Source organism: Chiloscyllium plagiosum, chromosome 12 (genome assembly GCF_004010195.1).
Source record: "Chiloscyllium plagiosum isolate BGI_BamShark_2017 chromosome 12, ASM401019v2, whole genome shotgun sequence".
Lineage (NCBI taxonomy): Eukaryota > Metazoa > Chordata > Chondrichthyes > Orectolobiformes > Hemiscylliidae > Chiloscyllium > Chiloscyllium plagiosum.
In genome coordinates this window covers 34,568,467-34,583,878 of record NC_057721.1, presented here as the reverse complement: position 1 = coordinate 34,583,878, position 15,412 = coordinate 34,568,467, and the positions used below count along the sequence as shown (strand labels likewise).

General features: G+C 40.9%; 1 protein-coding gene across 1 annotated transcript in view; it reads left to right on the top strand.

Annotated features, from left to right (window-relative positions):
* LOC122555098 overlaps window positions 1-14,172 on the top strand; it is an 85,787-nt gene extending 71,615 nt beyond the window's left edge. The window contains exon 6 of the mRNA XM_043700777.1: window positions 13,341-14,172. Coding sequence (XP_043556712.1) covers window position 13,341 — 1 coding nt within the window. The 3' untranslated portion in view covers window positions 13,342-14,172. The remainder of the gene's footprint in view (window positions 1-13,340) is intronic.
* The last annotated feature ends 1,240 nt before the right edge of the window (window positions 14,173-15,412 follow it).

Here is a 15,412-nt window from a genome sequence, read left to right as displayed (position 1 = left end):
CCTTACATCCCATCTGCTGCCACAAAACCCCCGGTCAGTTCCTCTCAGGATGGAGTCTCCTATTACCACGGCTCTGTGCGATGTCCGACTCTTCCGCTCTGCCTCTGCGCCAACTTTTGATTGACAGACTTGGCCGCCTTGCGAACTGGCAGTGTCATCAGTCTCTACTGTTTCCAAAAGCTTCAACTTGTTCCTGACAGGTACTTCCCCCGGGGTCTCTTGCACCTGTCTCCTCTCAGCCTTCCTCACCGTCTGCTCTCTTCTGCTCTCTTCTGGCATGATTGGTGTAATAACCTCGCTGAAGGTCTTGTCCAGAAAGATCTCATTCTCTCGGATGAGCCTAAGGTCCTCGAGTTCTTTCATCAGTGCTGCAATATGCTCGGTCAATAGCTGAATGTGCACACACATATACAAGCCAGACGCACCAGAGTCGTTGACCTCCCACATCAAGCACGTAGCGCACTGAACCAGCTGGGCAGTCATGTCTTCACCCTCTTCAACTGTGGCATAAACACTTCACTCAATCTCCTTGTCAAAGACTCCTGAGCTGAAGCCTCACTCTTCGATCCAAACTTCCTTAGACCCTCTTTTTGTGGCAAGTTTGTGGACTCTTAATTTAGGTTAGAGGAGGAGGGAGGGAGGGAGACCCTACTTTGTAGGACCTGGAGTTTAGAACACACCCACTCTAATAGCAATCACTTACCTTCCCGACTGGCTTTGCGCTCCGCCTGAACTTCCGCCCAGCTCCCGCCACTCTCTGCTGCGAAAAGTGAGATTAATGTAAATCAAAAGTCAAGAGGACGTTTGGCAGCAGCATAATGAAATATGTGATTTGAATAACCTCCAGAGTGTATAGATCAATAAGGAGAAAGTGAGGACTGCAAATGCTGGAGATCAGTGTCAATGACTATGGTGCTGGAAAAGCACAGCAGGTCAGGTAGCATCCAAGGAGGAGGAAAACTGACATTTCAGGCACAAACCTATGATCAAGAATGAAGGGCTTATACCTGAAACATTGACTCTCCTGCTTCTTGGATGCTGCCTGACCGGCTGTGCTTTTTCAGCACCATGCTCTCGACTCTGATCTCCAGCATCTGCAGTTCTCACTTTCTCCTAGTTGATTATAACCTTACTGTGAAGCCTCTTCCAAGAATGCCTACCTTGAAGAAATTCTCCTCCTCATTCGAAATGGAATTCCTGATGAAAGGCTCATGCCTGAAACGTTGGTTCTCCTGCTCCTCAGATGTCCCCTGACCTGCTGTGCTTTTTCAGTACCACACTATTCAACTCTGTATTGATCAATAATACGTGGTATTTTTGTCAATTTATACGTTTCTGTTAAAATGCCCCTAAAGAATCCAACAAAATCCCACATAAAAATAAAAGAGCTATAATTAACATGCTAGATTTGCAGCTATGAATTAGAAGGATTTTACATTGCATGTCCTAGTTATTCAGTATCCTGCCATTTCCAATTCTACATTACACTTTCACTACAGGAAATCATTATGGGAAGGTTAAGACTGATGATTATTCTACCCTCCACTCAGCTCAGAGTGAAAATTAGCACTCAGGGTATCTTTGGCGGTATCTTTGTTGATTTGTATTTTCATATACATATTCAAAGTACCAATAATCAGCTGATGTACCTGGACTAAAATAACATAATCAATTACTTATATGAGCTTATTGGTATTTGCAAAACTCTCTCCATGACTGACTCAGCAGTATAGAAGGGCACCATACAGAGCAATAGTGATAGGAAATTTGATAATTAGAGGAATAGAAAGATGATTTTGCAGCTACCAACATGCATCCAGGATGGTCTATTGCCTCCCTGGTGCCAAGATCAAGGATAAAAACAATGACTGCAGATGCTGGAAACCAGATTCTGGATTAGTGGTGCTGGAAGAGCACAGCAGTTCAGGCAGCATCCGAGGAGCAGTAAAATCGACGTTTTGGGCAAAAGCCCTTCATCAGGAATACAGGCAGAGTGCATACTTTCTCCCCATCCCCACCCTCCTCTCATTTATCTCTCCACCCTTCAGGCACTCTGCCTGTATTCCTGATGAAGGGCTTTTGCCAGACACATCAATTTTACTGCTCCTCGGATGCTGCCTGAACTGCTGTGCTCTTCCAGCACCACTAATCCAAGATCAAGGATAGCACTGAACCTTTGCAGTTCTCACTGATGGGTGAGGGCAGGGCGAGTAGCCAGCAGCTTTTGTCTACATTGGCACCAAAGGCACAGATAAAAAGAAGGATGTGGTCCTAGCAGGAATGTAAAAGTAACAATTGCTGGATTCTTTTTGTTACTACTTGCAAGTTAGAAAATGGAACAGTTGAATACATGGCTAGAAATATAGTGTAGCAGAAAGAATATTGGATTCCTGAGACACTGGGACCAGGTCTGGAGAGATGGAATGTGTACAGACTGGACAGATTGCAGTTAAACAGAACCAATATCAAATTTGTTGAGGAATGAATTGCTTATGGTAATGGAGAGGCTTTAATCCAACATTCGAACACAGAACAACTTCCATCCAGAAGGACTAGTCCAGCAGATACACAACAACTTGCAAGTTCTCCTCCAAGACATTCACCATCCAGCTTTTAAATAGATCACTGTTCCTTCAGTGTAGCTCCATCAAAATCCTTGAACTCCCTCCCTCACAGCATTAAAAAAATATTTTGTCATCTCAGTCCTAAATGATCAATCCTGTCTCCTAAGATTGTATCCCTTGGTTCCAGACTCGCCAACTAGGGAGAACACTCCTCCAGCATCTAGTCTATCCAGTCATGTTAAAATTTTACATATTTCAATCAGAACCCCTCTCATCCTTATGTACTCTGGTGAATGCAGGCTCACTTGACCCAATCCCTCCTTGTAGGACAATCCTGCTGTCCCTGGTATCAGTCTGGTCCGTCTCTGCTCACTCACTCTATTGAAAGCATATCCTTTCTCAGATCATAACTCCATACAGTACTTCGCTTGTGGTGTCCTCAGGTGCCTATATAAATGCAGTAAGATATCTTTCTGAAATCAAATCCTCTTGAATTGAAGGCCAATGTGCCATTTGAGTCTATTTGCTTGCTGTCCACCTGCTTTCATATTTTCATTTAGTGTGGAGTATTCTTGTTATCCTGATGCACATAAAGGAAGATTTTAAGAGGTTATTTTTAACGTCTTCAGAATTATGTTTAAAGTAGATTTAAATTTATGGCTATTTTTTCTGTTTAAGCCTAAGTGAATTCTCTAGATCTGAATGATCACTTTTTGACTGTTACTGTAACACAGTGTTATTAGCTTAACTGTTCCTGTGCAAGGTTGTGCTTTGAATGTGAAACATGTCTGAGGCAAGCATCCTCTTTTCATGTTTAACATAGCAGATGTATCCCTTGGTTTGTACCTTGAGGGGTCTTTTAGGTTTGCCAACATAATATGCCACTATGAAAAGAGCTGATGTAAATACTGCTTTGTTCTCCCATGGAACGAGTCCTTTGAGTAGCTAAGAACATTCTGAAATCTGAAGCCACAAGAAAAACAACAAATTCCAATGTTATGCTTGTTAAGATGTTTGCTTAGTCTGTTGGGGATTCATTGAATCTATGGCAGGACTGGATGTGCTATGTGCATTGTTCCTTTGAATGCTCAGAAAGGGCTCAGTTCCAGTGTCTTTATACTAGTTCCTTTATGTCACCTAGATAAGTATCATAAATTAGTCTCAAGCTAGTTCTTATATGCAGCAGTTTCTCTTTAGCTGCTTTTATACTGCTGGTTTGTTTAGATTTCAGGGGACTGGCACCCATGAGGCAGTTCCCCTCAATTGGATGACAAAATCTGGCTTCTTTGCCCCAGTAACTGATGAGAAAGCTCACTGCCAGGATGAGAGAGAGCCTGGTTTAGTAATTTGAATATAGGCAGCCCACTCACAGATCCTGTTCTTCCAAGAATTTGTTCTAAATGAGCTTAAATGCAAAGCCAGCTTTACTGAGTTTTTTTTTATCACAAATAAAGATTTTAGACATGGGTGTTCAAGTGTTTCATAATTGAGGTTTATCTCACCTCATTTCTTGATGTAAGGTTGACTAATTGACCATGATTGATTGCAATTATGAGTCAACAGCTCTATCATCATCATCATGTCACAGAAAGCAACTTAAGCAACATGGCCTTTTACCATCAAAAGATTCACACGTTCCTATGTTCCTCCTATTACTCTTTGGCTTCTCATCTGACTTCTACTCTGATCCTGTTTTTACTGTCCAACTTGTCACCCTGCCACTTTGCAAATCATACCATCATCCATAACGTTCTTTTGCTGTGCACCATGAAATTCTTATGTTGCTGTGGTGCTGTTACTCATATTCCTTTTTCCACTTTAACCGTCAGTTCTGCTCTGTAATTGCCCCAGTGTAACTATGTCAGATACAAGTCAATATGTATTTACCTGTTTAGCTCCTCAAGTTGACTGGATCAGATGAAAATCTTCCTTGGAAATTTTCATCAAGCTTTGTATTACGGGTCTCATTCTGCTGTTTGCAAACAGAAGCAGATGGTCTGTGGAAATGGTGAGGATCAGCTGTTCAGGCACCAAGAGAAAGCTATGGTAGCAGAGAGAAGCTGTGGGGAGAGAGTGGAGTGAGATGATGCAAGTGTCTGTCACTGAAGAGAAGTATCAGAAGATGCCTGAGACAGCAAAGGCTCACACTTACCTTGTGCACTCCAAAAGAATACTTCTGCTTTTTCCAACCACATAATGCTTTAATATAGATGGTTCACTAGCTTCCAACAAGATTAGTTTACAAATATAGATTTGATAGAGAAATTAATTAGAGAAACAGAGTTAATGGTTCAAGCCTGGTATGACCCTTATTCAAAACTGCAAAGACCTGGAAAATGATTTTTTTGGGAGCATAGTAGTAAGTGGAACATATGGTGAGGATGCCCAGAGCAAAAGACAAAGGAAATGCTAATGATAGTAGACGAACAATATAGATGTAGAACAGATGTAAATTGTAGATGCAAATAGTAGAAAATGAGTCAATTCTGTTGGGAACAAGACATGGGGGAGGGCTGTATTCAAGACAGAAGACAGTGTTTATCGCCTGAAGTTCTTAAACTTAACTTTGAACCCTGAAGGCTGTAAAGTACCTAAATGGAAAATGAACTACTATTTCTTCAGCTTGCATATGGTTTCACTGGAATACTGCAGCAGACCTTGGACAGAAGTAAAATGGTGTATTGAAATGGAAAGTCAGGGTCATTCTTATGACCTAGCAGAAGTAAACAGAACAATGAACACAAAGCAGTCACACAGTCTGAGTTTGGCCTCACTAATGGAAAGGAGACTGTGTTGTGAGCATTGAATACAGCAGACTAAATTGAAAGATGTGCAATTAAATCGTTGTTTTTCTGGAAGGTATATTTTTGGTCTTGGACAGCGAGGAAGGAGAATGTAATGGTCAAGGTGGGTGGAAGGATACAGCTTTTGCAATTGCATGGGAAGCTGCCATGCAGGTATGAGGAGATATTGAGTGTCAGTGGAGTGGTCCTTGGTGTCATCGAAGGAACAGTTCCAGTGGAATGATGACAAAGAAGGGGAAGGATAAATGTGTTTAGTGGAAACATCTTGCTGGAGGCAAAAGAAATGATGGAGGATGATCCTCTGAATGCAGTAGCTGATGGTGTGGAAAGTAAGGACAAAGGGAATCCTTCTTCTGAGAAAGAGGACATGAAATGAAGACAGAACTGCAGGAAACGGTTCAGACATGGCTGATGATCATCTCAAGTACATCTGAGGAGAAGTTTTGGTTGAGAGAAAAGGAGGACATATCAGAGGCACAGATGCGATGGAGACAGAGAAACAGGGAAAATGGAATGATGGACACACAGAAAGCTTGAGATAAGGAAAAGTAGTCAAATTGCTGAGTTTGTCAGGGATATTGATAGACAGCCAATCCCCAGAAATGGAATACATGTGTTAAAGAAGGGAAGGGACAAGTCAGAGACAGGCTAGGTGAAGGTGCTTGCTGCATCTACCTTTCTATGCTCATTGATTGGAGTACAAAGACACCCAGGTACCTTTGTACCTTCACAGTTCCCAATACAGCACCATTTTGAAATTAGTCTGACATTCATTTTTTTCACATGAAGTGTATAGTTTCACATTTAGCCACATTGTACTGTATCTGCCATGTGTTTCCCCATTCACTCACCTTCCCGAAATCATTTTGTATCCTTCCTTGAATCCACCTCATAATTCATAATGCCACCCAATTTTCTGTTGTCAGCAAATATGGAAATATTGTACTTTATTCCCTCAGCTAAGTCATTTATATAAATTATAAATAGCTAAGGCCCAAGAACTGAACATTGAGGTACCCTACTAGTCTCTGCCGGCTGCTTAGAAACAAAATTCCCTTTCTATTTCCTGATTGACACCCAATTCTCAATCCAAGCCAATTTAACACCCATATACATAATGCTTTAACTTTGCCCACTCTTATGAGGGACCTTATCAAAAATCTTCTGAAAATCCAATATACCACATCCACTGGTTCTTCCTTATCTATTCTACTAGTTATTTCTTCAAAAAACTCAGGTAGGCTGGCTTTGTTCAATCCTGTAATGTTTTCCAAATGTTCTGTTATCACGTCTTTTATAATAGACTCCAGCGTTTTCTCCACTACTGATGTTTGGCTAACAATTCTGCAATCTCTGATATTTCTTTCTCTCCTTTTTGAATAGTGGGGTTACATTTACAATGCTCCAGTCTGGAGGAACACCTCCATAATCTAAAGAATTCTGGAAGATAACCACCAATGCATCCAATATTCCCAGGGCCACTCTCTTTCATGCTCTAGATTGTAAATGATCAGACCCTGGTAGTTTGTCAGCCTTTAATCTCATTAATTTCTCCAGCACTATTTTCTTACTGATACTGATTGCCTTTAATTCAGCCCTCTCATATTACCAATGGTTTCCTGCGGTAAGTTTTTCCTGTTTTGTGAAGATTGAACCAAAGTGTGAGTTTGTTTCCACCATTTGTTTGTTTCCTCCATTATAATTTCTCAAGTTTCTGACTGTAAAGGACTTACATTTTTTTCTTTACTAATAGAGTTATAGAGTTATCCAGCATGGAAACAGATCCTTGCATCCAACTCAGTCAACCAGACATCCCAATCTCACCTAGTCTCATTTGCCAGCATTTGGCCCATATCCCTCTAAACCCTTCCTGTTCATATACTCATCCATTTGCTTTTAAATGTTGTAATTTTCCCACATTCACCGCTTCCTCTGGTAGCTCGCTCCATACACACATCACCCTCTGCGTGAAAAGATCCCCCTCAGGTCCTTTTAAAGCTTTCCCCTCTAACCTTAAACCTGTGCCCTTTAGTTTTGAACTGCCACACCTTAGGAAAAAGACCTTGACTATTCACCCTATCCATTCTCCTTATGATTTTATAAATCCCTGTAAGGTCACCCTTCAGCCTCTGATGCTCCAGGGAAAAATGTCCCAGCCTATTCAATCTCTCCCTATAGCTCAAACCCTCCAATCCCAATGAAATCCTTTGAAATCTCTTCTACACCTCAAGTTTAACATCTTTCCTATATAAAGGTGACCAGAATTCGATGCAGTATTCTAAACGTGGCCTTACCAATGTCCTGTACAGCCGCAACATGAAATTCCAACTCCTATACTCATTGTTCTGACCAACATGCCAAATGACTTCCTCACCACCCTATACACCTGCAACTCCACTTTCAAGGAATTATGCACCTGCACCCTGGGCCTCTTTGTTTGTCGTTGCTCCCCAGGTGCATGACATTAACTGCATACATCCTGTCCTTATTTGCCTTTCCAAAATGCAGCACATCGCATTTATCTAAATTAAACTCCATCTGCCACTCCTCTGCCCATTGGCCCATCTGATCCAGATCCCATTGTACTCTGGGGTAATCCTCTTCCCTGGCCACTACGCCCCCTATTTTGGTATCATTTGCAAACTCACTAACCAGGCCTCCTGTATATTTTCTTTCACATATTTATAGAAACACTTTCTAGGAGTTTCTATGTTCCCTGTAATTTTACCATCTGTTACAAGGGCATTTTGTGTGCATGGACAAAGACTCAGCTCATTGCTTGGACCAGACTGCAGTTCAGATCCACTCGCCTGCTCTCATTGCGCTCACTGACTTAGTATCTACCTGGAAGATTGCCACCTTGATGCCTTGCCATGCCATACCATACATGTTAGTGCAGTCATACAGACAGGCAGCTTAACTTATTAGTAAGCAGTCTTCAGTTAAGGGAGTGTACTTCATGCTGTATGGTTCCCTGCTAAGTCATTCTCATACTTGTACGATGTGCTAGCACCTTACTCAACAAACACATTAAAGTTCAGCAAGCAAGCTTGCATCAAAGTCTTAGGAAAGTAGTCCTCACTGAAGTCCAGGGAGGCACCCATCAGTCCCAGCACAGTGAGCCTCTGATATCACTCAGGGTAAACATGTGACCTGTGGGGTTGCCAGACTCACTGTGAGGCCATTTAAAGGGAAAGAACAATACACACAGAGCTTTGCAGTGTACAGGACTCAAACCTGAATGGTATGTCATCCCTGGCAATCCTATTGCATTGGCTCACTGTGTGCTGCACACCTCTCTGCCCAACATTACTGACCACTTCATTCACACCAACACTTTTATACACAGAAGCCAGGGAAAGAATAGGGATGTTTGACCAGAATGGGTAATGGTGTCAGCAGAACCCATTGCCCTGTATACTTCCACATGATGCAGCAGGCTTTCTCAACACGGACACTGATCCATGGTACATCCTGTGTGGATACCAAGTTAAACATCATGATGGTACACATGAGTCAAACAATCAGGTTTATACAAACATGAGACTTGATATGCAGTGCAATTTCATCTGTGCCACCAACATGTCCTCAATAGGTTTCTTTATTTTTCTCCTTCCTACTGTGTTGAAAGGTTCAGCAGATGGAGTGGAGGGAACCTTTCCTGCAATGCAGCCTGTTGACTCAGGAGGATTGGTTGGGTGACCCCAGGGGTATTAGTGCATCACATCCTGAGTTGTCCTGCCAGAGGCAAGTGGACCCACCTTGGCTTGAACTTCCACAGGTCAGAGGGGTGCAGGCAGGATGGAGATGGAGTACCCAGCCACTCTGAAGTAGCCTGAGAGGAGACTTCTAGGGAATCTGTGTCTGGTTCCTCCATTTGTTGCCTCCTGGTACCACCCAATCTCCTTGTGAAGAAAGGGCACCAGGAATATTTGCCAGCTTCCTTGTTTCCCTATTGCCATGCCTTCAGTCTTGAGAACCAATTACTGGGGTGATGGATTGCAGTTGATGCATGTAGCTGCTGTCTTGCAGCTTTTCAGGATAAAAAGGGCCATTGCCTCCAACATATCTGCAAGCTGCTCCTGTATCTCCCTGTCCATTTGGATGAAGTCCCTGATTGCCAATACCACGGGAACCTCTCCTGCCTGGGACTGAACAGTACCTGGTCTCTGGCAGACCTCTGATTGTCAGAAACCTGGGACGTTTCTTCCTCAGCAAGCTATGGAGCTGTCACTGAGAGGTGTTCACCAGATTATGCTCCCACTCTTCCAAAGGCTTACATTCCAATCAGGGTGTCATAATCTGAGCTTGTGGAAGGTGGAGGAGGCAGCCTTACTGATGCTTCATCCGAGATTTCAGTATATTCTCACTCTAAAACATCAAGGTGGTGGCTTCTGACATAGCTGGACATCAATGCACAGTGAACATCCCACTGCATACCTGCAAAACAAAAGAGAAAGAAGACATTACAGCCAGTGGTCTCGATATCCTTGCAAGTGCAATCCTGGTCTTCTTCAGATAGTCAGATACCCTCCATCTGTACTTGCCTTATCTATCTTTCTACAGGCCACCTTCTGCTGGAAGGAGAGAAAGAGGAGAATTGAACAAGCTGAATGTGAATGGAATTTCTGCTAGAGTTGGTGGAAATGTGGTAAGGTGTTGCAAGACAGTGAGTAGGCAGTGGAGTGGTTGTGCAGAGTTCATAGTGTGGTGGAGGGGTTGAGAGTGAGTGAGGGAAAATGTTACAGGCAATGGTGAGCGTGCTAGAGCATGAACATTGGTGGATCAGTAACAGAGTGAGTGTGAGGTATAAGTTAAAAAAAGTGTGGCATTTACCCTGGTAGAGCAGGGAGGTCATTGAGGAGAAAGTGAGGTCTGCAGATGCTGGAGATCAGAGCTGGAAATGTGTTGCTGGAAAAGCGCAGCAGGTCAGGCAGCATCCAGGGAGGTCATTGACCTACTTGTGGCACTGCTGGCCATTCCTCCTTCCCATGGAGACCATTCTGAGAAAGATTTCGAGCTCAGACCAAGCTGCCAGGATCTGGTGACATGTAATTCTCTGCACCATTGGGATCTCCAGGCCCTGTTACAGAATTACTGCATCATCTTTCCCGTTTCTGGTAAATTCATACTACATTTGTCAGGGAAAGGACCAGGCAGCTGTGGTTAGTGCTTGCTTGAAAGTACAACAGCCTTTTAAGTACAACATGGGTGCCGGTGTGCCAGTTTTTCAGTAGATACCTGTTGTATGGCATGTTATTTTGAGAAATGGTTAATGGTAAGACAGGGCTAGATTGGTCAATAGGGCCACCATTGGGGTAGAATATGTAATTAATGAGGCAAGTTTGGTAAAATATGTCTATCATTTATTGATTTGCAATTATTTTATGTGTAATGATCCCAAATGATAACAGAAATTGCTGGGTAAACTCAGCAAATCTGGCAGCATCTCTGGACAGAAAGTAAGGTTAACGTTTTGGATCCAGTGATCTTCAGTTTTGAAGAAGGTCACTGGACCCGAAATATTAACTCTGCTTCTTCTTCACAGATGCTGCCAGATCTGCTGAGCTTTTCAAGCAATTTCTATTTTTGTTTCTGATTTGCAGAGCATCTGCAGTTCTTTGTTTTTTTTCTTGTGAGTCATAATCCCAACTGATTATAATACTGGACAAATCAGATCCCAGAAAGGCTTGATAGACCATGTATTCATATTTTTGAAATCGATTAACATGGTGGTTAGCTGGTGAAACATTCACATAAGGCAGATATTCTTCAACATCAAGAGTTTACTACACAGAAGCAGAACAAATAAACAAAGCTCTATGGAGGTAAGAAAGATCTTATCACAGACATTAAAACAAAGTTTCTGTGAAGTGAATCTTATATTTTTGGCCAAGTGTCAGTTGCGTTGAGTTTTCTAGAAGGCTTATTAATATGAGGGCCAGTGAGATAGTGAGGAAAGATTGGATAGGCTCAGATTGTTTATCTTAGAGGAGTAAACGTTAACAGGGACCTGATGGATATGTATAGGATTATGAAGGTGTAGATAGGATGGATAGAAAGGCACTTTTCCCATAAATAGAGGTTTCAATAACCATCGGGCATAGAATTAAAATAAAATGTAGAAGATTAAGAGGGGTTTTGAGGAGAATCGTTTTTTACTTAGAGGTTTGTATGAGGCTGGAATTGTCTGCCTGAAAAAGTGGTGAAAAGCATCTTGGTTCAGTGTTTAGATATTCACATGCACTCTCATAGCCTCCAGGGTTATAGTCCAAATCTTGTAAATTGGATTTGTGTAGTCAGATCTTTGCTGACTGGCACAGACATGATGGCCCAAATGGCCTACTTCTGTATTCTATGAGTCTATGCAAATATACCGCTTCCATGCCCACATGCATCCAATGTTTTCATAATCACTTCTTACAGAATCAATCACTTCCTGGCAGGTCTGACAACTCATTAATATATCATTGAAACTTCCATAACAAGCAAGGAGACATTGAAAATATTCTCCGTTAGAAAATAAACTGCTCCTCCAAGAGCCCAGAAAAAGCTGAAAATTAAACATTTGGCAGTTTGTTCAGCTCACATCATTGACACAACTGCAAAATAGTCAAATTATGAATGCTGGGCTTTGATCCAGCAATGACTAATGAGCTGAGTCCTGTAAGAGGCATTGAAACAACTTGTATATTGTTGCCATGGGAGACTGATGACTTTAGCATTTCTCCTCATAATCTTTTTTTAAAGTGTTCTTCTCGTACCGATGTGTTTCTTCGCACAAGTTTAATATGCCTGACATTAATTAAAGTTTCTTTTGTAATTGATACAATCAATGGCTTTGATTGACAGGTTTATGAGAAGGTAATCAGGTCAATGTTCTATAAAGGGGATGTTGAGAGTCTTTTCTTTAGTTCCCACCTCAAGATAGGTGATCCCTTGTGGTTAATGGCTCCCCAGCTATGAAATATGTGTATTTAACAGAATGGCTCTGGCTCTATCAAAGTTGAATGAGAATTGAAATGCTCACCTTGTAATGGAGCCAACAACTATTACATATGAATAGTGACTGTCAAACAAAATTGGGAAATGGGATTGGAGGCAGGAATTCTGGATTCGGATCCAGCCTGCTATTTTTGAAGTTTCCTCCACACAAATCTGGGTCATTGACTAAAATGAGAGAGAATATGTGATGGTTTGTGTAAAAGGAGATAAATTTGCCAGTGCCCACTTTATATCCCTGTGAAAGTTTCATTTTAATTACTTAGACTGAAATGGAGATTATTAAAACAAAAAACAACCTTGAGCAAGCTTGTTTCACTTTTGTGCAAACTGAAATGTAATGCCCCAGTTTTACAAAAGGTTCTGACCACTCCGTTGACTGATGGAAGTACTCAAATAGCTTTATTGTAAATTTTTATCTTGGTATTCTTAATTAATTAATAAAATTGTCCCATTAGTTAAGACAGAATAATAATTAAGCTATTAACAAATTAATGTTCTCCATGGAGATAAAAAATATGAGGTACTGTAACAGGAGAAAGATGTATAATGTTAGCTTTACACCGGAAAAACTAGTTGAAAATTAAGACCTTTTAGTCCATATGTTTGTATGTTAAAATATGTAGCATTATCTCAGATATTGTCATAATCCATTGACTAATAATCTGAGCAATATTATGATACAGCTGCAGTAACAAAGGTTAGCTTCAAACACTGTTCATAACAAAGTCAGATAAAACCAGTTCTTGTGATAAAATTGCTCTGAAGAGGTTGAGGATCATCTGAAATTCTGATATCCAACGTTTTTAATACAGTGATAAATGTTATAATTAAAGGAAGCTGTGATTTCACTCCAATCATGTTCTAGTTTGTGTTTTATTTGTAAGAGGCAGAAATATAGTGATATTGAATAGTCTGTGAATAGCAAGTATAGCATAAAAATTGAAAGTCAAACTTTGTATTTTCACAGAAAAGAAGAATGACAACGATGGCTTGATAACCTATCTGATTGCATCACATGCCAAAATGTCACAAAGGAAAACAGCATACTTTGACAGGAAATTCTGCAGACAGAAGTTACATGTGATAGAACATTTTATACATTCATTTTCAGTAACCTAATTTCCTTTAGGTGGTAGTTTATCTCATTGCTAAACCTAAACTGAGGAATGTACTACAAACCTCTGACACTTGGTAGTCATTTTTAAAATTTGAAATACTGTAAAGTTAACTTGAAATCATTTTGAATAATGTGATTGATTTACAATATTTACATCTTGCTCAATTCAGTGTATTTAATATTCAGTACAATATGTTTTGTTATACATGCACACTTCTAGTCAGCCCAACACAGTGGTAAGCTGTGGTTACTGGAACCACAGTGAGACAGTTTTATTCAAGTTGGTTTCATCCTGATTTACTAGCAATCATAGAGTGGCTGTTTATCTGATTTCTTTTGGTGATCTTTAGACAGCTGACATAGTGGGGTGGGTGTGGTGGATTCCATGCACTTGCTTACTTATATTTATTCATGGACAGAAAAAAAATACAGGGCTAGGGCATAAAGCATTGGGTGGGGACCCAGTGGGCTGAATAACCTGTACTGTAAACAGTTTATAATTCTGATAACTAACTTCAAAGTCAATTCTAACTGAGAGAGGGAATTGGTGATGGGGTGGAGAGGTGGTTAGGGTGGAGTGATGGAAGGGTTTGCTGTGGGAGACGCTGGTAACAATCTGTTGAAGTTCTGGATGTAGGTTTGCTCGTAGAGCTGGAATGTTCATTTCCAGACGTTTTGTCATCCTATTAAGTAACATCGTTAGTGGGCCTCCAAGCGAAGTACTGTTGATAATTCCTGCTTTCTATTTATATGTTTGGGTTTCTTTGGGTTGGTGATGTCATTTTCAAGCCAAAGAAACCCAAACATATAAATAGAAAGCAGGAATTATCAACAGTGTTTCGCCTGGAGTCCAACTGAAGATATTACCTAGTAGGGTGACGAAACATCTGGAAATGAACCTTCCAGCCCAACGAGCAAACCTACATCCAGAACCGCAACCTGAGCTACAAATCTTCTCAAAACTCGCTAAAACTGTTGAAGTCTCTGAGGCATAAGCTCTTGAAATTCTACCTCCCAGGCCTCAGTTGGATGCCCTGACTGATCATTCTTACTGGCTTTGGATGGGATTATGTCACTGGTGACAAGTGGGTGCCAAAATTCATGAGTTAATCAGATAGTTGGGAAACAAAGGATTGCTGTGACCACAGCAAAGATCAGGAGGTCTGGACCAAAGATTTGACTGTAAATTGATAACTAAAGTGATAACATCAGTATGTTTCATGTGTAACATCTGATTATTTATACCCATTCAACTCAATGAACAGAATAATGTTTGGAATGAGAAAACATCTTTCAACTCATCAGCTCATTGTTTCTTCAAGTATTACAGAATCTGTCCTCTCTTGGATCTTACTTCACTTTCTCATAGCGATACTTGTACCAAATCTATAGGATTAATAACTTTTTGCTCTATTTTAAAACATTACTTAATCCATTTACTGTATGCAAGCTGTCAAATCCACAGTAATAATACACAGGGAAACATACAGTTGTATATCAAATTTCCTGCAGAAAAACAGTTCCAACCCTTCCTTCCCTCAAGAAGCTTCTGCAAAGTTTTTCCTCAGCCCCAAATTTGGTAAAATTACCAAACCATCATAAAACGCACAAAGGTGCGAATATTCTCGGGATCTTGTTCCGTTGGTGCAACTGCAGTACACCAGAATGCCAATGACAAAAGTTCCAAAACTTATTGTGACAAGAGGTATCTGTATGCAAGTTGATTGTTGGAATGACCCCCTTTTCTTTAACATTTGACCTTGAAAAGATTCGTGACCTTTAGAAGATGGTGATGAGAAGTTATAGTCTCTCACCTGACATAGGTTTTCCTTTGTTTTCGAAGTGGAGAATCAGTAACATTTCCTGCATTCTAGAATTCACCCAGATATACTCTAGACATTGGGCAGTGTAAAAAGCACAAT